Consider the following 23,916-nt stretch of genomic DNA (forward strand, 5'->3'; position numbering starts at 1 on the left):
GACTGGATCGCATATGTTGATCTATGTGGTATCTATAATCTATTGATGACACCATCTGACCTGATCCAACACCGACCTGATCTAAAGGTGGCCATAGACGCAAAGATCCGCTCGTTTGGCGACATCGCCAAACAAGCCGATCTTTCCCTGATATGCCACTAACAGGCATGGCTATATCGGGGGTAATCTGAATGTTCGGCCCTATGGCCAAACGATCAGATTACGATGAGAGCGCAATGGGCTCAGGCGGGACGGTCGTTACAAAAATCAAACCTGTCCGATCGACCAAACGACCGATCTCTGCTGGACGAAAAACGTCAGGACTCTCCACACACGGTCCGAAAATCGTACAAATCCTCGATTCGTACTTTAGGATCTTTGCGTCTATAGCCAGCTTAAGTGTACAAGTGGTTAAGCATGTGGGAGAGAGGGGTGGCATAAAGTGAAGTGACCCTTGTCCATCAAGACAAGGTCGATGCTGTCACCGTTCTTGCAACAGTTCCCCTTAGTGATGACAGCTGCTCTTCCTCAAATAAAACGGGAGATTATACCCTCTGATCTCTTTTCCATATTTGTTTGAAAAAAACAGTGTTCTTAAAACTTAAAAAAAAGGGTGTTTTTATTGTCAGTAGAACAAGGTTACTCCAATATATAAGTGAAAGCATTGCATAGTTATTCACCACAGTATAATAGACACTATGGCAGCACTGATCACATAAGCATAAATACAGCAGACTCCATAATGTTTGGGACAAAAACACATTTTCTTTGATTTCTCCCTTTTCTCCTTGGTGTAAAATTTTAAAACCAAACGATTCAGACGTTATTAAAGTGCACAATGCAATGTATTTGCATACTTTCACTTTGGCCATGTAGAAATAACACTTTTTTTTTTTATTGTCCCCCCTCATTTCAGGGCACCAATTGGCTTTGCAAGGAGCTTGTGATTACTCTGGTGCAGGGGTGTCCAAAAGCTAGATCAGAATCTACCAGTAGACCTTTAGCTGGTGATCAGTAGATCTCACTTGAGACATCTCAAAATCACCCTCCTATTTCATGCTTTTCATTCAGATATTTATTATGTTAAGGTTAAATAAGAAATAGATGTTTACATATAACTATAATTTTTTTCATAAATCAATATGTAACTAATATTTTCCATGGAACAGAATGCTAACAATACTTTTATGAATGTAGATCATAATGGGACAACATCACTTAAAGTAGACCTCACATTAGTAAAGTATGGGTATTCCTGCTCTGGTGTGTTGCGGTGTGGAGGGCACTGTATGTGCTGAACCATCTTACTGCACAGTATTTCAGAAACTATAAAGCACACCAATTTAGAGTATATTTAGCAAACTCAAACACTGTGAGCATTTACTGTGCTTAAAGTGGACCCGTCACCCAGACATAAAAACCTGTATAATAAAAGTCCTTTACAAATTAAATATGAAATCCAATTTCTTTTTTTTTTATTAAAGCGTTCATAGCTGTTGTAAACTCATTTAAAAATATCTGCTGTCAATCAAATATTGCCTGCCCCTCCTCTATGCCTAGGCAAGCAATTACTTTCACTTTCCATTAGGCACTTCCTAGGTGTCACTGCTCTCCCTACATTCCCCCAGTTCTCTTAACCATTTAATTGTGTAGCCAGGACATGGGGATGGACATCAGGTCCCACATTCTGGTGCACAAACAAGATTCTGAGAGGATAGAAGGCTTGTCTTAATAACAGTGTCCACAAAATGGCTCCTGCCTGCTTGCTATAATTATGAGTCCCAGACTGATGGAAACAAGATTCAAATAATTTATACAGTGTAATTAAAGTTCATTTTGCTTGACTAACATGATAAAATAGGATTTGAAATAATTTTTTTGGGTGACGGGTCCCCTTTAACGCAGGGTGCAGAGTGCAAAAGAATCCATTGCAATCCGCCTAGTTTTTATTCTGCATCATGTAGATGCAGGTCTCTACAGCTCCTTAGCAGTGTTTCCTGAGGTTTAAAAAAACTAAAAAAAAAACAAGATATATGTAAATTTTAAAATCTACTTCACTGTATACAAGTAAAGCTTTCAGCATAGCAATATCAGTCATATACTCCCTCTACCCTTGCTGAATATCATTTAGATGGGCCTCAACAAAGCCCTGCAATGACCTATTGCCCTACTGGAGGTGGAGAGACTTTTTATCCAGAGTGAGTTGCAGAACGCAGCCAGACCTGGATACAAAAGTGAATCGGTGCCCCTTAGTGCTCTCTAGTCTGGGGACAAAGTAACAACCCAAATGTAATTTACTGAAAAAACGTATTATTGTAATATTTTTCCCTTTATAACAGAGGAACAATTTTCTTAACACTCTATTATTGGCCTGATATCAGACCTAGCATCCCAAGTTAGGGGATAGGATAGGGGAGATGCATACATGACCTATAAAGATATTAGAGATGCACCGAATCCACTATTTTGGATTTGACCGAACCACCGAATGCTTTGTGAAAGATTCGGCCGAATACCGAAACCAAATTTGCATATGCAAATTAGGAGTGGGAAAGGGAAAATTTTTACTTCCTTGTTTTGTGACAAAGTCACGTGATTTCCCTATTCGGTGCATCCCTAATATTTGCATATCAAAATTAGGATTTAGATTTGGTTCGGCCGGGCAGTAGGATTCGGCCTAATCTGAATCCTGCTGAAAAAGGCAGAATCCTGGATTCTGTGCATCCCTAAAAAATATGATACTAGATTATCTGGTATTCTGTAAAGTAGATTTTATGAATTTTAATGAAAGTAACACTGATTTTGATACAGTTTTTCGCCTATCTGTATTTGTTTTCAAACTTCACAGAACACTGCTAAGGAGCCCACTACCCAAAAACATTTCCTGCTCTACGAAATGCCCTGTAGATAATGAAGATGCGGTATAACTTAAGAGGGGAAATAATGCTTCTTACCACAATCATTTCAGAAGGCTCCAGTACAATGCAATCGCAACCTCTTTTCCCACCAGACTGCTTGCCAAAACTGTAAAAAAAAAAAAAAAGGAATGTGACATTGCAAATCCCATGGAAGTGTGAACATCTTAAAGGTATTATCAGTTCCAAAAATGAACAGAAAAAAATGAATGCAAACAATAAGCAAAACTGTCAAATGCATCAAAGAGCACTAAATACATTTCAGAGTTTGTAACATTCTAAATAAATTAGACAGTACAATGAGGAACAAAAAGACCCCAATGAAATCAGATTTTGTTTTTTATGCAGATAGTTTAAGTGGTGGCAATTTTAGTCGCCTGCAATAAATCTTCACTACTGTGGGTGACTAACCTCCCCAAAATGCCTTCCCACCAGCAAGAATGTGAATCGCTGGCGAGATGGAATACGTGTCACTTCACTTTTTTTCGAAAGTCGCCCGAAGTTTCCTTGTTGGGTAACTTTGGGAGACTTTGGAATACCGAGATCACAAAAACCGAGGGTCTTTGTGTAACAGGCGAACTAAAACCTAAAATCACTGTGGCTTAAAATGCCATATTTATATACTGTACTTATTACACCAGCCCAGGGCCGGAACTAGGAGTAGGCAGAGTAGGCATGTGCCTAGGGCGCAAAGCTGGGGGGGGGGGGGCCAGGCACGTACTTCCTCTGCCTGCTACACCTAGTCCAGTCATCCTCCTTGCCTGACCACCCACTTCTGCAATTTTTGTCAAATGCACATCAATCAGCGCATTCGCACGAGCATGTACTCAGGCATGCGTGTGAGCTTGTACTCGCCCATGCACCTGTTCTATGCACACAATCGTCCAATAGATGCTGCCAAGCATCAGCGGGCCCAGTCGGCACCACGACCGGCCAGGTTACTTAGGGCGCCTGGCCGGTTTGGCCCGGCTCTGCGCCAGCCTAAAGTTTCAGCTTGTCAATAGCAGCAATGAACCAGGACTTCAAACTTGTCACAGGGGGTCACCATCCTGGAAAAAGTCTGCGACACTCACATGCTCAGTGGGCTCTGAGCAGGCCTGACATTTAAGCTGGTAAATAAATTCTGGTGCTAGTTGCACTTGTTACTGTGCTGCCATGTAGCAATTATCTGTATTAATTACTAATCAGCCTTATATTGTGACACATATTCTATGGGTAATGTATATTGTGAGTGGGTCCCTAAGATCATTAAGTGACAGCAGCACAGAGCATGTGCAGTGAATCAGCAGAAAAGAAGATGGGGAGCTACTGGGGCATCTTTGGAGACACAGATCTTTACTGCTAAAGGGCTGTGGTTGCATTGGGCTGGTAGAGAAGCACAAAACAATGTACAATATTTCTAGCTATTTATTTAGTTAAGCTTTAGTTTTCCTTTAAAGCAGCCTATTGTTCTAGTAGTAGTAAGGATATAAACACAGGAGTTTGTTTCACTTACAAATACAATATTTACTTTGTGAAAGACAAAGGTTAAAGGGCAAGGAAAGTCTATAAAAAATGTTAAGGGTAAGGACACACTGGCGATTTGTCGCCAACGTTTTAAAAAAGTAAATCGCGGCGACAAGACGATCGTCTTTTTTGAACAGACGATTCACAGCGACTATTGGCACAGAGCGATTTGTATCCCATTACTTTGTGCGGTACGTGCTCCACCCAAACCGGAAACGGTTTGAGCTTCCCGCTGTAACCTGGCGTCTTTACGTTCTTGTGTCATTGCGTTCGCATTGTAATTTGAATACAATTGATGCTACTTATCTGTATGTGTGTGCGTGTCTAGGAGATTTCAGTGCTTTTCTAAGTACATGCTATTTCTGATAAATCGCTCGGAAAAGGGTCTCGGTGCGTTTTGGAGCTACAGGCGATTCACAAACGCGCTGTGGGCACAGGAGCTGGCGTCTTTCATTTGTTTTTGTTCAAAGACAAAACGAGCGATATGTCGCCGCGATTTGCTTTTTAAAAACGTTGGCGACAAATCGTCCAGTGTGTCCTTACCGTAAGACATCATTAACCCATTGTTTAGAAAACAACCTGACGGAATAATAAAAACCCACAGTGCATCTCTCTTGCACCAAGACCAAAGCCAGCGCTTGCACAGTAGCTTTTGTAAGAAATTGTCCCATGATTAGGGTACTAGCGATTAGGTCCAGCAGGGAGTACTCAATGGAATAGTTAAAACTATTGTGAAGGGCAGGGGGTTTCCTTGTCTTTTAAGCATTGCAGCATTAAACACGTTGTTCACTTTCCAAACACTTTTTTCAGTTCAGTTGTTTTCAGATTGTTCACCAGAAATAAAGACTTTTTATTTTTTTATTTCAGTTTTCCATTTCCATTTTAATATGTTTTTCCAAAATTGAAGTTTAAAGAAGAATATTCCTGTTTCTGGTGCTTCAGTCTGGCAGCTCAGTGATCCAGGTGCAGAAGCTGAACGGTTACAATTGGTAAAATTATCAGATACATTTCCCAGGACTGTACAATATTAGCAACTATTGTATCAATTCTAAAGGCAGAGACGCGCGCTAAGATTTGGGGTCTCATCTTCTAGGCAACTAATCTCCCCAAACTGCCTCCCGCCGGCTAGAATGTAAATCGGCGGCAGGATGGCACTCGGAGCACTTTGTTTTGCGGAGTCGCCCGAAGTTGCGTCACTAGGAAACTTCGGGCGACTTCAGAAAACGAAGCACACAGAGTGCCATCCCAAAGTCGATTTAAATTATAGTTAGCGGGAAGGCAGAGATGATTTGTCACTGGCGAGTAATCTCCCCGAATCTGAGCGTGTGTCTCTGCCCTAAGGGTCAGGGCACACAGGCAGATTCAGGGAGATTAGTCGTCCGGCGACGAATCTCCTCTTCTTTGGGGCGACTAATCTCCCCGAACTGCCTCCCCTGCCTTCCCGCCGGCTAAAATGTAGATTGCTGGCAGGATGGCACTCGTCGAGATTAGTTTTCTGAAGTTGCCTCACGAGGAAACTTTGGGCGACTTCGGAAAACAAATAGCGCTGAGTGCCATCCTGTCGGGCCACTAATCTCCCTGAATCTGCCTGTGTGCCCTGACCCTAAGGGGCAGATTTATCAAAGGTTGAAGTGAAGGTTCGAAGTTAAAAACCATCGACCATCGAATAGTCCAACTTCGATTCGAAGTTGAAAAACACTTCAAAAAAATTCGACCTTCGAATTTCGAAGTACTGTCTCTTTAAAACTTCGACTTTGACCATTCGCCACCTAAAAGCTGCCAAAGTGCTGTTTTAGCCTATGGAGGACCTCCTAGAACCTGTATGGAAGCAATTGGGGGAGTTTGGGAAATCGAAGGTCGAAGTTAAAAAAAAAACTTCGAATCGAAGTAGATCAAGGTAGCGCTACTTCGAATCGTACAATTCGAAGTAGGCCCACTTCGACCCCAAAAATCTTCAACCACAATTCGGTTGGTCTTTTTGAATTCGAAGTTCGACGTTTTTTTAACTTCGAACTTCAACCTTTGATAAATATGCCCCGTAGAGTTGCCTTTAATCAAACTCAGGGATTCTGCTCAGCAGGGTCAAAGATAAGAAATGTATCAACTAATGCATCAATTTAGAACAATTACAGAGTCTGTGAACCCCCCCCCAGATCTGCTTTAGAAACACAGGAAGGTGAAAAATTAAGCTTTATACTTCAATAATAGAAAAACAGTCACAAATAGAAATTAGAAAGCAGTTGAAGGGTTTAGGCTAGGCCCAGACGATTGTGGATTATCCGCAAGCGGAGAATTCACTGCCCTGTTGCTCCCCTTGACTCCTAAAGGCAGGGCGGCGTTTGCGTCTGCCTGCACCCGAGCGGAGTCCATGCCTAGCCTTACAATGCAAACTTTGTTCTCTCAGCATTTGCTGTAGAGAGTATAGTCAGATAACAAATATTACTGACTGTGATTAGCCAAAGCTTGATAAGTTAAGAGCTAGGCATCTGTTTATTATGCGTGATAGATGCTATTAACAGAAAAAAAACAAGAAAAAACACTTTGTCATTGCAAGTTTTCTGGTACGTATATGTATTACAGGATGGCATCAGTTATTCAGAAGCCCGTTATCCAGAAAGCTCTGAATTTTTTAGCAGACTTAAAGGGATACTGTCATGGGAAAAAAATGTTTTTTCAAAATTAATCAGTTAATAGTGCTGCTCCAGCAGAATTCTGCACTGAAATCCATTTCTCAAAAGAGCAAACAGATTTTTTTATATTCAATTTTGAAATCTGACATGGGGCTAGACATATTGTCAATTTCCCAGCTGCCCCAAGTCATGTGACTTGTGCTCTGATAAACTTCAATCACTCTTTACTGCTGTACTGCAAGTTGGAGTGATATCCCCCCTCCCTTTTCCCCACCAGCAGCCAAACAAAAGAACAATGGGAAGGTAACCAGATAACCGCTCCATAACACAAGATAACAGCTGCCTGGTAGATCTAAGAACAACACTCAATAGTAAAAACCCATTGAGACACATTCAGTGCAGGCACAAGTCACATGACCAGGGGCAGATGGGAAATTGACAAAATGTCTAGCCCCATGTCAGATTTCAAAATTGAATATAAAAAAAATCTGTTTGCTCTTTTGAGAAATGGATTTCAGTGCAGAATTCTGCTGGAGTAGCACTATTAACTGATGTGTTTTGAAAAAAACATGTTTTCCGATGACAGGATCCCTTTAAAATCTTAGGATCCAAATTAAAGAAAGACCCCTTATCTGGAAAATACCAGGTCCTGAGCATTCGGGATTACAGGTCCCATACATATATCACTTATTGCATCCACGCGGTTTCTCAAGGTATAGTAAAGACTATAGCCAGGATTGACACCAAACAAAGACAAAAGTGTTACCAATTTCTATCACCAGCCAGAGTGTAGCATTATTGGGAAAACAACCCGGAAATTTTAAGAAGGGAGAGGCAATCATTTTTTTTTTTTGTTGTTTGTTTTTTTTAATTTTGGTGAATTAATTGGTAACGTATATAATGTGAAAACATTTGTTTACGGTTTGATGGCTTCATGTACTATAATTATATTAAAGGAGAAGCAAAGCCACTCTTAACTTGGGGGTGCAAGAAGTTAGGAACCCCCAAGTGATTGTATATTCTTACCTCACGCCCCAGGCCGGTGCGCCTATCAGCAGAGAACTGCACCATGGACAGTAGAGAAAAAAACTGAACTTTTATGAAGAAAATCGCAAATTTCATTCTACTGCCCGGGTGTATGCCCCAGGAAATTTGAAGAAAGAAAAAGGAGAAAGCTGGTCGCTCAGTGGTGCTCCCTGGAAGAACCCCGGACTGGTGCAGTTTTCTGCTGATAGGAGTACCGGCACAGGGTGTGAGGTAAGCAGTGTCGGACTGGGAAGCCAAGGGCCCACCAGAAAACCTTAGGCTTAGGGCCCACTTTCCAAACTACTATACCTCCTCTCCTTACTCAACCTCTTTATTCTCCTAGTATCTTTTCTCTACATACTATAATATATTCTTCCATTAGTAAGCCTCTTTGATATCATTAAGAAATAGGAAATGACCATATAATAGGCCAAATGGTTAGAAGCAAGAGGCCCATTGACCCCTGGGCCCACCGGGAGTTTTCATGGTATCCCGGTGGGCCAGTCCGACACTGGAGGTAAGCGTTTATAATCACTTGGGGGTGCCTAACTTTTGGCACCCCAATTAAATATGCCTTTCATTCTCCCATAAAACTACTAATAAATACTATTTTATATAAACTATTGATTAGTCAGGTCTTTTGAAGTGGCCCCAAAAAATAATCTGCATGATTTATAGTAGATGATTCAGAGGGCCTACATGAGTTGCAAGAAATTCAAACCTCACAAGAAATACAGCTGAAATGAACTGCAAGAAATAACAGCACTTACCGCACAACAAATTTGCTGCATCAAATTCAATGCAAGTCACCAACTAACTAGGAAATGGACAGACTCCACTTCCCCAAAATGTCACCAAAAAAAATTGCAATTAAAAAAACTTAAAGGATAAGGAAAGGTTAAAACTAAGTAAGCCTTATCAGAAAGGTCTATATAAATATACCAGTAAACCCCCAAAGTAATGTTGCTCTGAGTCCCCTGTCAAAAGAAACACTTGATTTCTTTCCTTCTATTGTGTACACATGGGCTTCTGTATCAGACTTCCTGCCTTCAGCTTAAACCTCATTGCCCTGGGCAAGAGCATGCTCAGTTTGCTCCTCTTCCCCACCCCCCTCCCTTCTCTACTGTAATCTGAGCCCAGAGCAGGGAAAGACTCAGGCAGGAAGTGATGTCACACCACATTAATACTGCAGCTCCTATTCTAAACAGAGAGTTTCTAGAGCTTTTTACTCAGGTATGGTAAAATATTCTACAGAATAAATAAAGCATTCTAGCTTGCACTATTGCAGCTAATCTATTGGCAATAAAATGCCTCCATAGCTTTCCTTCTCCTTTAACAGAAAAATATTTCATACCTGCATGGAGGCAAAAACATGGAGTTTTTCACCAGAACTGATCCCGAGAGAAGAATGTACCAGCATCTAGCCAAGCTTTCTGAGCTAAATGGAATAAACAGAAAATATTAAATGAGCATGATATAAAGTTTGCGTTTTTTGCATTCATGAAAATGATGAATAATTCTAACAACCAACAAAGTTCTATTCGCATTCATGTTTTATATGCAGCCGTGACGCCTTCCTTTTTTGCAAAAGAACAGCAGTTCCATGTGTTTTATCCTTGAGATTACAGCTGTCTTTGATGACATACTGTAGAGACAAAGGTCGGTTGGCCCAGCCCTTGTGGCCAATGGCAACCCATGTTTGCACCTCGCCAGTACCAATGGCAAACCACCCCCGATTTTGCAAAAGGTACAGATGTACTCAGGTGGGTGGTGTTGGATTTGCCATGCCAAAGATCTTGTGGTTGGGGTGGGGAGGCCCTGAGGTGGACAACCCAATATAAGGTGCCCATACACCGAGAGATCCGCTAGTTTGGCGATGTTGTCAAACGAGCCGATCTCTCCCCAATATGCCCACCTTGAGGTGGGCAATATCGGGCTGATTCGATTGTGGGCCCTAGGGCCCAACGATCGGATCCTGACGAATACCAATGGGCGGTCGGATCGCGGGACCGCATCAACGAATAGATGCGGCCGCGATCCGAGGGGATTTTTTGTCCCATCCGATCGAGATCTGGCAGACTTTCACGGTCTGTCGGCAGCTTTTATCGGCCCGTGTATGGCCACCAATAGACAATGGCTGTCTTCTATGTATTTTTTATGGTTTCAAACTAATTTCACTTTCTAATCAGCAGCTACCTTGTTGTCAGGGTCCAATTTACCCTAGAACCAGGCAGTGGTTTGAATGAATAGGAGAGGGCCTTAATAAAAAGATAAGGAATGAAGAGTGTCAATATCACTGAAGCCTCACAGGGGCATTCATTTTCTGCACAAGAATAGGGAAAACAATTTAACTGCAGATCAGGTCATAGCTTGTATGTAATCCAGGATTCCTGCCTTCCAAGGCAGCAATACTTTCTACTGTAACTGCAACCAAACTATAATTTTATTATTCTAATTTTGAGTATCTTGGTCAGCATTCCAACTGGTTCTTTAGGCTGAGCAACCTACCTATTGCTTTCAGCATCCCCTTAATTTAGCAACCCCTGATCTAGCCCATTTAGGACTAGTACCCGACTAGGACTAGTTTGGTATGCATTATGCAAAAGGAAAACTGTGCAGATCCCAACTTAATTATTATACAGGTATGGGACCTGTTATCTGGAAAACCACTGGTCCTGAGCATTCTGGATAAGGGTTTCTTTGTGTAATTTGGCTCTACATACATTAAATAAAAAAAAAAAAAACAACAACAGTGCTGCTTTGCTTCCCAGAAGGAAAAATTACCTCTTAATTGGGATCAAGTACAAGGTACTGTTTTATGCTTAGAGAAAAAGGAAATCATTTTTAAATATATGAATTGTTTGTTTAAAATGGAGTCTATAGGAGATGGCCTTCCTGTAATTCTGAGCTTTTTGGATAATGGGTTCCGGATTTCGAACCTGTACAGAAAAAACCCATCCGAGAAATTGCTATAATATTAGGAGTGGCAAAATCTAAAGTTTGGTACATCCTGAGAAACAAAGAAATAACTGGTTAACTCAAAAAGCAAAAAGACCTGGATGTCCAGGGAAGACAACAGTGGTGGATGATCGCAGAATCATTTCCATGGAGAAGAGAAACCCCTTCACAACAGCCAAACAAGTGAACAACACTCTCCAGGAGGTAGGTGTGTCCATATCCAAGTCTACCATGAAGAGAAGACTGCATGAAAGTAAATACAGAGGGTGCACTGCAAGGTGCAAGCCACTCATAAGCATCAAGAAGAGAAAGGCTAGATTTGACTTTGCTGAAAAAAAAAACATCTAAAAAAAGCCAGCACAGTTCTGGAAAAACATTCTTTGGACAGATGAAACCAAGATCAACCTCTACCAGAATGATGGCAAGAAAAAAAGTATGAAGAAGGTGTGAAACAGCTCATGATCCAAAGCATACCACATCTCTATAAAACATGGCAGAGGAAGTGTGATGACTTGGGCGTGCATGGCTGCCAGTGGCACTGGGACACTAGTTTTTATCCATGATGTGACACAGGACAGAAGCAGCCGAATGAATTCTGAGGTGTTCAGAGACATACAGTCTGCTCAAATCCAGCTAAATGCAGTCAAATTGATTGGGAAGCGTTTGATAATGAACCAAAACACACAGCCAAAGCAACGCAGGAGTTTTTTAAAGCAAAGAAGTAGAATATTCTTGAATGGCCAAGTCAGTCACCAGATCTGAACGCAATGGAGCTGCATTTCAATTGTTGAAGACTAAACTTCGGAGAGAAAGGCCCACAAACAAACAGCAACTAAAAGCCGCTGCAGTAAAGGCCTGGCAGAACATTAAAAAGGAGGAAACCCAGAACCTGGTGATGTCCATTTATTCAAGACTTCAGGCTGTCATTGCCAGCAAAGTTCAACCAAGTATTAGAAATGAACATTTTATTTTCAGTTTTTTAATTTGTCCAGTTACTTTTGGGTCCCTAAAATGAAGTGATTGTGTTAAAAAAAAAAGGCTTTAGTTTGTCACATTTTTATGCAATCTTTTTGTTCAACCCACTGAATTAAAGCGGAAAGTCTGCAGTTCAACTGCATCTGAGGGGTTTCATTTAAAATTCATTGTTGTCATGTACAGAACCAAAAAGTTGTCTCTATCCAAAGATGTATGGACCTAACTGTATGTGGATTAAAAAGTTAAAGTAGATGGGGGTTAAACGGTCGCTTACATGTTACATTCAGGCTATAGTTTCTCTTCTTTTAGAAAAAAAGTAAAAAGCCCAGGGAAAGTCTGTCTGGAGGAGCAGAAAAAAAGAATGTGGTGCGGTATTCAGCAAACAGTATATTTTGAAGAAGAGGCGCACCAGCCGAGGTAAGTGATAACAGTGACCGGGGGAAGCCTATCATATGATTTTACCTTGTATTTTAAAATCTTCACAAAAGAAAATCAGAGACGATGCACTTAAAGATGATTAAGAGTGTAACATTCCCAGTTGGGAAGTAATAAACACCCCAATCTGGAAACAAACACTACCATGGATCTCCTGAAACCAATGGCAGAATATATACACATAGGAAACTTACCAGAAGAGAACTTGATTTGCACTGTATCTTTCATATCGCGCTGTTGCAGACATCAATCTGTACATAAAATAAAATCCAGTTAAGTTTGCATAACTCCAACTTTTAATTTTCATTTCACAAGCTGAATGTGAAGTTCAGCAAAAGCAATCTAATGTCTAATTGAACAGCAGATTATTTTAACACTACAAAAAAGAAATCAGGATAACAAAGGAAATTAAAAAATGTTGTCTATAAATTGAATTTTATAATTAAAGTTTCCTACTGCAGTTGCCCCTGACAACACTGACACAATGGCCTAAGTTCATAATGAGTAGAAAGTAAGCACACTGGCACACAAGTCTGCTGTTGCAGGTACAAACCTTTTTGCGAAGTTTGTACCTGCAGCAGCAGTCTTGTGTGCCAGTGTGCTTACATTCTACAGATATTGGGAGGTTGTCGTTACCTCTATCACTGGGCACCAAGCAACTTTGGACTTACTTATAAAGCACGGGTGTGCGAGAGCTCCTTCTTTTCTTAGTACTAAGGGGTCTGTTAATTAAAGTGCGGTAAATTTGGCTGTAAGTTTCCACATGTTATCGCTGCAGAATATTTTTCCTCCAGAATATTCGCAGCAACTAAGTTTACTAAACAGCGGTGCGCTCAGAAGTCATTGTGATCACTTGCGGTAACTACGTTAACAAACCAGTTTATGTTAGCAGTAATTTTAGCGCGTTGCAAATTTTCTGGCAACAAATTAAGTTTGCAAATATTTATGCTATAAAACAATCTTGTTTTATGCTGTTTATTATGGCATTAATTATGGCTAGATATGTATATTCAAAACTGCTAAACTTTATAGATATTATCAACAACACAGTAAACAGATTTCCTCCAATCAAACATGTAGGCATCATATAAATCCACATGTCAATACGTCCAGTCACAAGACTTACCCCCTGCCAATAGAATCATGTAAATAAAATTCATAAACAAGTTTCAGCAATAAATCTGTGTGCATCATATAATATAAATGTAGGCTGACCAAGCCTTTGGTCCCTCCTAGCCATAATAAATTCTCTTTCAGCTGAAAAAGCTGCTGTAGCAGCAGACAAAAGAGTAATCCAAAACATCTTTGATTATCCCTCTTCTCCTGTCAGGAACGGCAACAGAATGATGAGTAAAACAAGGTGTTATGGGATATTTCCTGTCCCCTTGAGAATTTTCTGGCGAAAAAATTAATAAATTAAAAATTTTGCGAATATTCTGGCGTTAATTTTGTCTTTCGTACATTTTGCTGTTTAGTAAACCAGGCATTAATGTGTACGTAGCGTTATTTTCAGCAAATTCGATAACTGCCAAAACATATTATTGTGCAAGAAAATCCACAAATTTATATTTACCGCGGGTTAGTAAACTGGTGAAAACATATTCGGCGACAAATTTGTCTATATTTTGTGCACATATTTTTAGTGCACTAGTAAACGGACCCCTTAGTTCATAATGATGCACTTTCATCCCATAGTTGAGGTTCTGCCTTCAGCTCCTAAAGGGTACAGCAGCCAATTAATGCTTTGTGACCAAAAATAACACTCTAATGTTTTGTGATATGTCTTAAATTAATATTTAGTATGTTATAGACTGTCCTGTTCATGGCAACTTTGCAATTGGGCTTTATTACTTATTTTTACAGTTATAGAATGATTTACTTTCCTCTTCTGCCTCTTTACAGTTTTTAAATGGGGGTCACTGACCCAACTAGCCAAAAACTATTGCCCTATGAGGCTACAATATTATTGTTATTGACCTTGCTCTGTGAGGCTACAATATTGTTATTTATCTTCCTATGCAGCCGCTCTCCTACTCATATGCCAGTCTCTTGAATCAGACTTGTGGCTGGTTAACAGGGCAAGTAGGCACTTGGCTACTAGCTGTTGAAATGTAAACTGCAGAGCTGTTGAACAAAAAGTTAAATAACCGAAAAAAACACAAATAATAAAAAAATGAAGACAAACTATACATTAGCTCAGTATATCAATGTCTACATCATACTAATGTAGCCCAGGCGCAGGATGTGTGCTACGTGTATTGTGCATGCAAAAAAAAACATGGCCTCCCATCACTAATTTACTTTTTTCCCTTCATTTCATTCCATTCCATTCAGCTGGAGGCTACCTTGGGTAAGTAATGTCAAATCTAATGTGATTGGGGGGGGGAACAAACAGATACTTCAGTATATCAGGGCTGGGTGGGTAGTGGAAACATTTAGGGTCAGTCCACACAAGCAGATTCGGGGAGATTTAGTCGCCTGGCAACTAATCGCCTCTTCTTCTGGGCAACAATCTCCCTGAACTGACTTTGTGCGTCTTCCCGTCCGCTATAATGAAAAGTCGCCTGCGCTAAAGCACACGCGTCACTTGTTTTCTGAAGTCGCCCATTCGGAAAACGAAGCTCCGCGTGTGCTTTAGCGCAGGCGACTATTCATTATAGCGTACAGGAAGACACGAAAAGGCAGTTCGGTGGGATTGTCGCCCAGACGAAGAGACGATTAAATCTCCCCAAATCTGCTCGTGTGGACTGACCCTTAAGGTGCACTGCAACTACTTTCCCATGATCCTGAATATTCCCCTTAACCATAAAAAAAACAACAAACCACTGATGCAATGCACACAGTGCTCATTATTTGCTTAGACAACTTTCCACTCTTCCGCCTGGCTGGTGACATACACGATAGTGTTTCTAAGAGCTGGGTACACTTATATAGCCACATATCCGGCTATAAAGGCTCAGAGCAAAAAAAAAAAAAGTATTTTTCAATTAAAAAGGGAAGACGAGAGCAGAACTAAAGATTTTAGACTTTGCCACTTTGTTAACTAAATACATATTTACATATTGCTTTGTTTTAACCATGTAATCAGATGAAAGGGGGTGGTTAACTTTTAGCATGTTTTATTATGTTATATGTTATACAATTGCTAATTCTAAGCAATTTTTCAATTGGTCTTCCTTATATACTTTTTTTTATTTCTATTTTTTGCCTTCTTCTTCATCAACCTCTTTGCAGCCTTCAAACGAGGGTCAATGACCCCATCTAAAAAAACAAATGCTCTGGAAGGCTTATTGTAATTGCTACTTTTTATTATTCATCTTTCTATTTAGGCCCTTTCCTATTCATATTCCAGTCGCTTTATTTAAAACGAATTGCAAATTGCCTCAGAATATCAATCTCTGCGCCATACTAAAAGTTGAGTTAACACATAGATGAACAACCCCTTTAAGTTTTAACAGAGATGGTGAGCTCTTTATAAACAGCCCCTCCATCCCTTCATGGCTCTTCTCAACCGGACCCAAGCAGGACAGGTTTAGCCAAAACTGCAGAAAAGGAAAGGGGCTTTAACAATAAGCCTTCATCCAAAACTGAACCGGAGTAAAAGTAGCAGGATTTAATGTATTGTTAATCCTAGCAAAAGGACACTGGCTCATTTATCACTTATATTCATGGACATGTGTTTTAGCAAATATGTGTCAATCCCCCACATTTTACACATCATTATAATTTTCCCTGGAAAGGGATTAAAATGTATATTACATTTTAATGATGTAAAAAAACAACTGAGAAGTGAAAGGGTGGTATATTTAATAAACATTCTTAGGGTAAGGGTACACACACGGGAACCTCCACTTTCCTCCGCTGCTGAAATGTGCTCCACTGAAAGGCATGGCACTTAGTAATGTATGAGTTGACCTGAAACCGGTGGTGACAAGTGAGTTTACAGCTGGTTGGGTGGGTTCCAATTGAAAATTTGTCACTGCAGGTTAGGCTTGGGTGTGGGACAGTCCGGGGAAGATGTGGCTACAGGTTGGGGCAGGGCTGTATTTAGGTCCAGACACACTAGGCACCAGACATTACAGCACCCTACAACATATGGATGTGACGTCAGGTGCACGGGTCACTTCTGGCCTGCGTCATTCCCTATGTGCTGAGGCCTGTACCACTCAACCCCACCAATTCTGGCCCTAGGGTGCCTATACAGTATATAAATATGTCCCAGAGTTGGGCCTAAAAAAAAAGCAAGCAGAGAAAAGCAGAGGATCTGCTGTGCATGTCCTTGCCTTAATGCTTCTTACCCAGTGTCCAAATTTGATTGATTTCTTAAAAGAATAGCTCAGTATGAAAATAAAAACTGTCTAAATAGATGGCTGGAGTGATTGAATGTGTAACATAACAGCCAGAACACTACTTCCTGCTTTGTAGCTTCCTTGGTTTCCACTAATTGGTTACCAGTCAGTGACTTGAGGGGGGGGGACATGGATCATATGTGTTTGCTTTTTAATCAATTGTAAACTCACTGAACAGTTATGTCCCATGTGGCCCCCCCCCTTCAAGTCGCTGACTAACTCCGAGTTAGAGAGCTGAAAAGCAGGAAGTAATGTTCTGGCTATTATGTTACACATCCAATCACTCCAGCCTTTATACATTACATTTTTAGCCAACTAACTATATTAGAAACATTTTTTTATTTTGCACAGCCTATTTCCCCAGTTTTTGTTTTTACACTGAACTGTTCCTTTAAAAACATTTTAACCTTTCTCCCAATCACTATTTCCCTAAATTATATATTTTATGGACACATATGCAGACACACATATACAGTACATATCAAAGTCACTGCAGTCATAACAAGGGAAATTGCTCAATGTGCCATGAGAGAGAACTAAAACCGTCTTACCTTAATTGATGATCTCTGAGATGTGAGAGTATATCCATTCTATGCATATACGAATAAATAGTTTTCAGATCCTAAAACAAGAGGAAACTGGGTTTAATAAAACATCAGTTATATATCCTTTTAACAATTTTTCTTACTTCTTACTAAATTGGACATGGTGCTAAAACAATTTTTTTGGGCTTGTTTTAATTAATATTTTAATGTTTGCTAGTAGACCTAAAGAATGAAAACTGAAATTAAATGAACATTTAATTAAATTACATTAAATGAAAATATAATTAATCCTTATTGGAAGCAAAACCAGCCTGTTAGGATTATTTAATATTCACATGATTGTCTAGTAGACGTAAGGTATAAAGATCCAAATTACTGATAGATCCGTTATCAGGAAAACCCCAGGTCCCGAGCATCCTGCATAACAGCTACCATACCTGTATTATGAATATGGTTGAGAGAAGCTCATTCACAAGAACATTTTACACAACTTGAAGTTTTGCGTAAACCAAGCCTGACCCCATATATATATATATATATATATATATATATATATATATATATATATATATATATATATATATATATATATATATATATATATTCTAATGACATCACCAAACCTTTAATGTGGCAATACAATTCATTATTATTTCTATCACAAAATAAGAAGAACGGAAAATACACATTTATTTTTTGTTTTTTTCTTTTTGATTTCAGAATCGAGAAAACATTGAGAAGAGCATTAAAGGGAACATTTAAAAGCAGGGGGGGGATGGGAACCTTTTTCACATAAACTCATTCAGATGAACTGCCAGAAAATAATTACAGAGGGAAACCATAGTAATCTGCCTCTGACTGACAGGGACCATTTCCCTGTTTCATTAAAATGAAGCAGAATCTTCACTTCAACATGAACAAGATTAGGGAGGGATTGAATAGCCCCTACAAGAGTGTTCATGTGTGGGTTGAAAATATTTTCAACCAGTGTCCAACCCTCACGCACATTTCATGAACTCCAATGAGCTTGTCATGCCAAATTATATACATGGGCTGCCGACCCACCCCCCGAAACTTTGATACTTTGGCGGAATGATAAATTGGGTAAGCTCCTGAACTGCATTCATACGAGTGTATGATACATTGTCCACTTTTATTCCAAACATAGACGCTAATAAAATACTTCAATATCACATACCTGCCACCAAATACCAGGAGAGAACCCTACAAACCGTACACAGTTCATACTTGACTCCACCTAGTCAATACTGTATAGGCACCCTTCCCTCAGATAACTGGTTAAAGGAACAGTGACCTCAAAAAATTAAAGTGTTTTAAAGTAATACAAATAATTCAGTGTTGACCTGCACTGGTAAAACTGGTGTGTTTGCTTTAGAAACACAACTATAGTTTATATAAATAAGCTGCTGTGTGGCAATGGGGGCAGCCATTCAAAGGAGAAAACTCAGGTTACACAACAGATAGCAGATAAGCTCTGTAGAACATAATATTATCTATCCACTATTTAACCTGTGCCATTTAGCCTTTTTTCAATTTCAACCATTGTTACAGCATCTTTTTTATATAAACAATAGTAGTGTTTCTGAAGCACACCAGTTTTACTAATGCAGGGCAACACTGCAATATATTTTTATTGATTTTATTAAATCATTATATAATTATTATATTATATTAAATCATTTATTTATTCACTTTCATTTTATGGTGTTGCTGTTCCTTCCCACAAGCAGATCTGTCCCACTGTTCAGGGTTGTTTCCCATTATACAGGGCTTTTGGAGGGAGACATGTATATACAGGCAATAGACCTAGTATTCAGAGTGCTCGAGACCTGGGGCTTTTCGGATAATGGATCTTCATCCATAATTTGGATCTTCATAGCTTAAGTCTTCTAGAAAATAATGTTAACATTAAATAAACCCAATTGGCTGGTTCTGCTTCTAATATATGTTAGTTTGGATCATGTACAAGGTGCTGTTTTATTATTATAGATAAAAAGGAAATCAAAATATTTGGATTATTTGGATAAAATGGAGTCTATGGGAGACAGCCTCTCCATAATTCGGAGCTTGCTGGATAACGGGTTTCCAGATAATGGATCCCATACTTGTATTGGGAAATCATAAAGGGAAAACATTATAGCCTAATTACTTGGGCTTTTTTCAGTATAACCTCACAAAACCAACAGTTAACACAATTAGAAAAGGGACTGGCGGAAAGGCTAGCCGAGACGGCCAGGAAACTGTTTTACATCACTGGCTTACGACAACATCCATATTGACAGAACTAAAACAATCCTTCATATCTTTCATATGGACTGGCTTAAAATGACAACTAACAAGGAAAAATTCAAAGACAAATCCTTCAATAAAATGTGACCATTTTTCTAAAATGTCATGTATTGTATCCATGCATTGAAGAATTTATAAAATACAGTCTGGTGACATTAAAGTTCTTTAAACCATATTATCCGACATTAACCTAGTGCCACACAGGGGGTGAAATCAGCCTGTGTATATGAAAAAATATATATAAAATGCCAGCATTAGCTTCTTTTCTTGCCTGTACCAGGAATCGTTGTTTCAGCTACAGTGCAGGCACATGCTGCTGATTTTTATGCAAGAAGTCTCTCCTCGTTTCTTTGCCAAATTAACCGCACATACCTGCACCCAAGCTGGGTTCCGGGTGCAGACAGGGGAGGAGGCTACGGGGTCCATTTACTAAAGCGCAGTAAAAATATGTGCACAAAATATAGACAAATTTGTAGCTGAATATGTTTTCGCCAGTTTACAAACCTGCGGTAAATATAAATTTGCCCATTTTATTGCGCCAGTTATCGCATTTGCTGAAAATCCTGCTACGTACAAAATTAACGCCAGAATATTCACAAAATGTTACCGCCATCTATATAGTGGCGGCAATTTATTTTTTTCACGAGAAAATTCTCAAGGGGACAGGAAATATCCCATAACACCTTGTTTTACCCATCATTCTGTTCCTGTTGCCATTCCTGACAGGAGAAGAGAGAAGGGGGACAGGATAATCTTTTTAAGCTGAAAGAGAATTTATTATGGCTAGGATGGACCAAGGGCTTTGTCAGCCTAGATTAAACTACATTTATATGATGCACACAGACTGGTTGGTAAAACTTGTTTATAAATTTTATTTATATGATTCTATTGGCAGGGGGTAAGTCTTGTGACTGGAGGTATTGTGGATTTATATGATGCCTACATGTTTGATTGGGTGAAATCGGATTATTGTGTTGTTGATAATATTTAAAAAGTTTAGCAGTTTTGAAGATAAATATTTGGCCATAAATCATGCCATAATAAACGCCATAAAACAAGCATAAATATTCGCAAACTTAATTTGTCGCCAGAAAATTTGCAACTCGCTAAAATTACCGCTAACGTAAGCTAGTTCGTTAATGTAGTTACCGCCAGTGATCACAATGACTTCTGAGCGCATCGCTGTTTAGTAAAGGTTGCGAATATTCTGGCGGAAATTTACCGCACTTTAGTAAACGGACCCCTAAATTCCCATTTAGGGGCTGATTTCAGTTCCATATGATATGATTTTAGCTTTATGTTGGATAACATGGTTTTAAGAACTTTAATGTCATCAGACTGTATTTTGAAGATTTCCAAGTTTTATTTTATATTTACTTTCATTAGAAAGTAAAATATTACATGTTTATGGAAAATAATATAAATACACATAAAAAAAAAAGAGCTCCACTTGCATTTTTTTTGCATGACATAATTGTCATTTAAAAATAATATGACTATCTAAACCCCGTAACCAAATAAAACAGTTCACATGCCAAAGAATATATCATAAAAACCTGTATTCTTTAACTTGTGACAACCCACCCTCACAAATGGTATGCTGGATAACTTCACTCCATGGAAAATAATCCACAGCATAAACAATAGACCTGAAAAGCACGCCAAATCGAAATAATAGCTGGAAGACAACGGGTTACATCCCCCTGCTGTAATATCAATGGGGATTTTCAAAAGGGAAGCCAAAGGGAAGTAATGAACAAACGTAATATAAAAGATTAGCTAGATTAGCAGGAATGAAGCATACATCATGAGTCTGAAAGCCACATTGTAGGAACTGAAAATGTGAAGTAGCCCTCTTAAAAGATGTATTGAATCATAAGGCTTAAAGGGCTTGTTCACTTTCCAACACTTTTTATTTTTCCGGTTCAGCTTCAGATTTTTCAACAGAAATAAAGATATTTTTTTCAATTGCTTTCCATTTTTATTTTTTACTGTTTTTCCCAAAACTGATGGAGTTGTTCACCTTCAAACATTTTTTATCAGTTCGGGAGGTGGTGGGTCGCCACCTCTGTAACGATTTTAAATTGTTACATTTAATGGATATTTTGCTTACCTTTGTCCCCGCTGAGCAAATGTTAGAACTGATAGAATAGTTGCTAATATTCCACATATACAGCTGAGAAAAGTATCAACTAAATATAGCAAATTGTAACAGTTCAGTCCACCTGAATTACTGAGCTGCCAAACTGAAACACCAGAAACACGGACATTTAAACTGTACACTTTAATTTTGGAAAACGGTAAAAGATTTCTGCTGAACAATCTGAAAACCATTGAAATGGAAAATCTTTTTGGAAGGTGCACAACGGTTCCGGTCTATGGTGTTTCAGTGTGGCACAATTTGCTACACAAGTTGATACATTTCTCAGCAGCATTTGTGGAACATTAGCAACTATTTTATCACTTCTAACAGCCGCCTATCTTACAGGGATTCTGCTTAGCCGGGTCAAAGAAAAGAAATATATCAAATTTACAGAGTCAACGATCCCCCTTCCAGAGCTGCTTTAGAAAGATATAAGAAAGTTAAAATGAAACTTAAAACATAAAAATTAGAAAAATGGTCACAAATATAAAGATTCTATTGTATTGGAAGGTGAAAACCACCTTTAAATGTTATCCCCTTTTGGGCTTTAAATTAACTTTTAGTATGATGTAGAGCAGTGATCCCCAACCAGTGGCTCGCGAGCAACATGTTGCTCACCAACCCTTTTGATGTTGCTCCCAGTGGCATCAAAGCAGAGGCTTATTTTTTAATTCGTGCCTTGGAGGTTAGTTTTGATTGCATGAAAACAGATGTACTGCCAAGCAGAGCCTCCTGTAGGCTACCAGTACATATAGGGGCTACCAATCAGCCAATCACGATCCTTATTTGGCACACACTGGAACTTTTTTCATGCTTGTGTTGCTCTCCATTTCTTTTTACATTTAAACGCGGCTCACTAGTAAAAAAAAGGTTGGGGACCCCTGATGTAGCGAGTGATATTCTGAGTAAATATGCAGTTGGTTTTCAATTTGTATTATTTGTGGTTTTTGAGTTATTTGGCTTGTTATTCAGCAGCTCTCCAGGTTACAGCTTCAGGATTCTGGTTGCTAGGGTCCAAATTACCCTAGTAACATGCACTGATTAGAATAAGTGACTGGAATTTGAATAGGCGAAGCCTGAATAGAAAGATATGTAATAAAAAGTAGGGATGCCCCGAATCCACTTTTTTGGATTCTGCCGAACCCCGAATCCTTCGTGAAAGATTCAGCCGAATACTGAACTGAATCCTCATTTTCATATGCAAATTAGGGGTGGGAAGGAGAAAACATTTTTTACTTCCTTGTTTTGTCACGCAATTTCTATCCCGCCCCTAATTTGTATATCCAAATTAGGATTCGGATTTGGTTCCGCCGGGCAGAAGGATTCGGATCCGAACAAAATCCTTGATTCAGTGCATCCCTAATTAAAAGTAGCCAAATTTGTAACCTTACAGAGCATAAGGTTTTTCAGCTGGTCAGAGACCCCATTTGAAAGCATCCTTCTCTTATGGGCTTATTCCATTCATTGCACAGGGCCTTGCCTTGAAGCATAAAAACATATGGCCCAGCGTGTGCTGAAGTATGCAGTAGGAGCGGACTTACTGTTAGTTATGATTGCTGGCATACGGTCTAAGTGTACATACTGCAATCTTTGGAGCTGGGTATTTATTAATGAATAGTCACTGACGTGTTAAAAGCAAATATTTGCATTCCTTAAATAAAAGCAGCAGAGGCTGTGAATGAATCAGCACAGAAAAAAAAAGTGAAAACCTACCATTAGAGAACTTGTAGGACACTTAGGGCAAATTCCCTAACCGGCAAAAATTTGCCAGAGACGGCTCTGCAGCCATTGCAACACTTCGGCAGGCATAAATTCACTAGGACAACGCTAATTCACTAAAGTGCAAAGTTGCGTCCAAGGCGCTGAACCCTATTGAATTTTCGCTAGCGTTAGTTCGGCAATCAAAGCGAAGATGCGCTAGCGTTGCCTAATTTGCATACGGTGGGAAATGATAAAGTTACATGGACGTATATGTTGCAGCAAATACATAACATAAGTCCAGGGAACCTTAGTAATTAAAATACAGTTGTTATAATGCCCTACACATGAGCCCACTGTATAGTTTATGTTTCATATGTTAGAAAATGGAGTGGGGAACCTGGTTACCCAAAAAAAAAATTCACG

General features: G+C 39.3%; 1 protein-coding gene across 10 annotated transcripts in view; it reads right to left on the bottom strand.

The window, feature by feature from the left end:
* The window catches only part of LOC108712621 (rap guanine nucleotide exchange factor 6), a 136,797-nt gene that overhangs the window by 106,469 nt on the left and 6,412 nt on the right, over window positions 1–23,916 (bottom strand). For all 10 annotated transcript variants that reach the window (XM_041588015.1, XM_018254917.2, XM_041588018.1 and 7 more), the window contains exons 2-5: window positions 17,346–17,416; window positions 12,640–12,696; window positions 9,432–9,515; window positions 2,955–3,024 (exon numbers count right to left, since the gene is read on the bottom strand). In XM_041588015.1, the coding sequence (XP_041443949.1) occupies window positions 2,955–3,024; window positions 9,432–9,515; window positions 12,640–12,696; window positions 17,346–17,416 (282 nt within the window). The remainder of the gene's footprint in view (window positions 1–2,954; window positions 3,025–9,431; window positions 9,516–12,639; window positions 12,697–17,345; window positions 17,417–23,916) is intronic.

This window comes from Xenopus laevis, chromosome 3S, assembly GCF_017654675.1.
Source record: "Xenopus laevis strain J_2021 chromosome 3S, Xenopus_laevis_v10.1, whole genome shotgun sequence".
Classification (NCBI taxonomy): Eukaryota; Metazoa; Chordata; class Amphibia; order Anura; family Pipidae; genus Xenopus; species Xenopus laevis.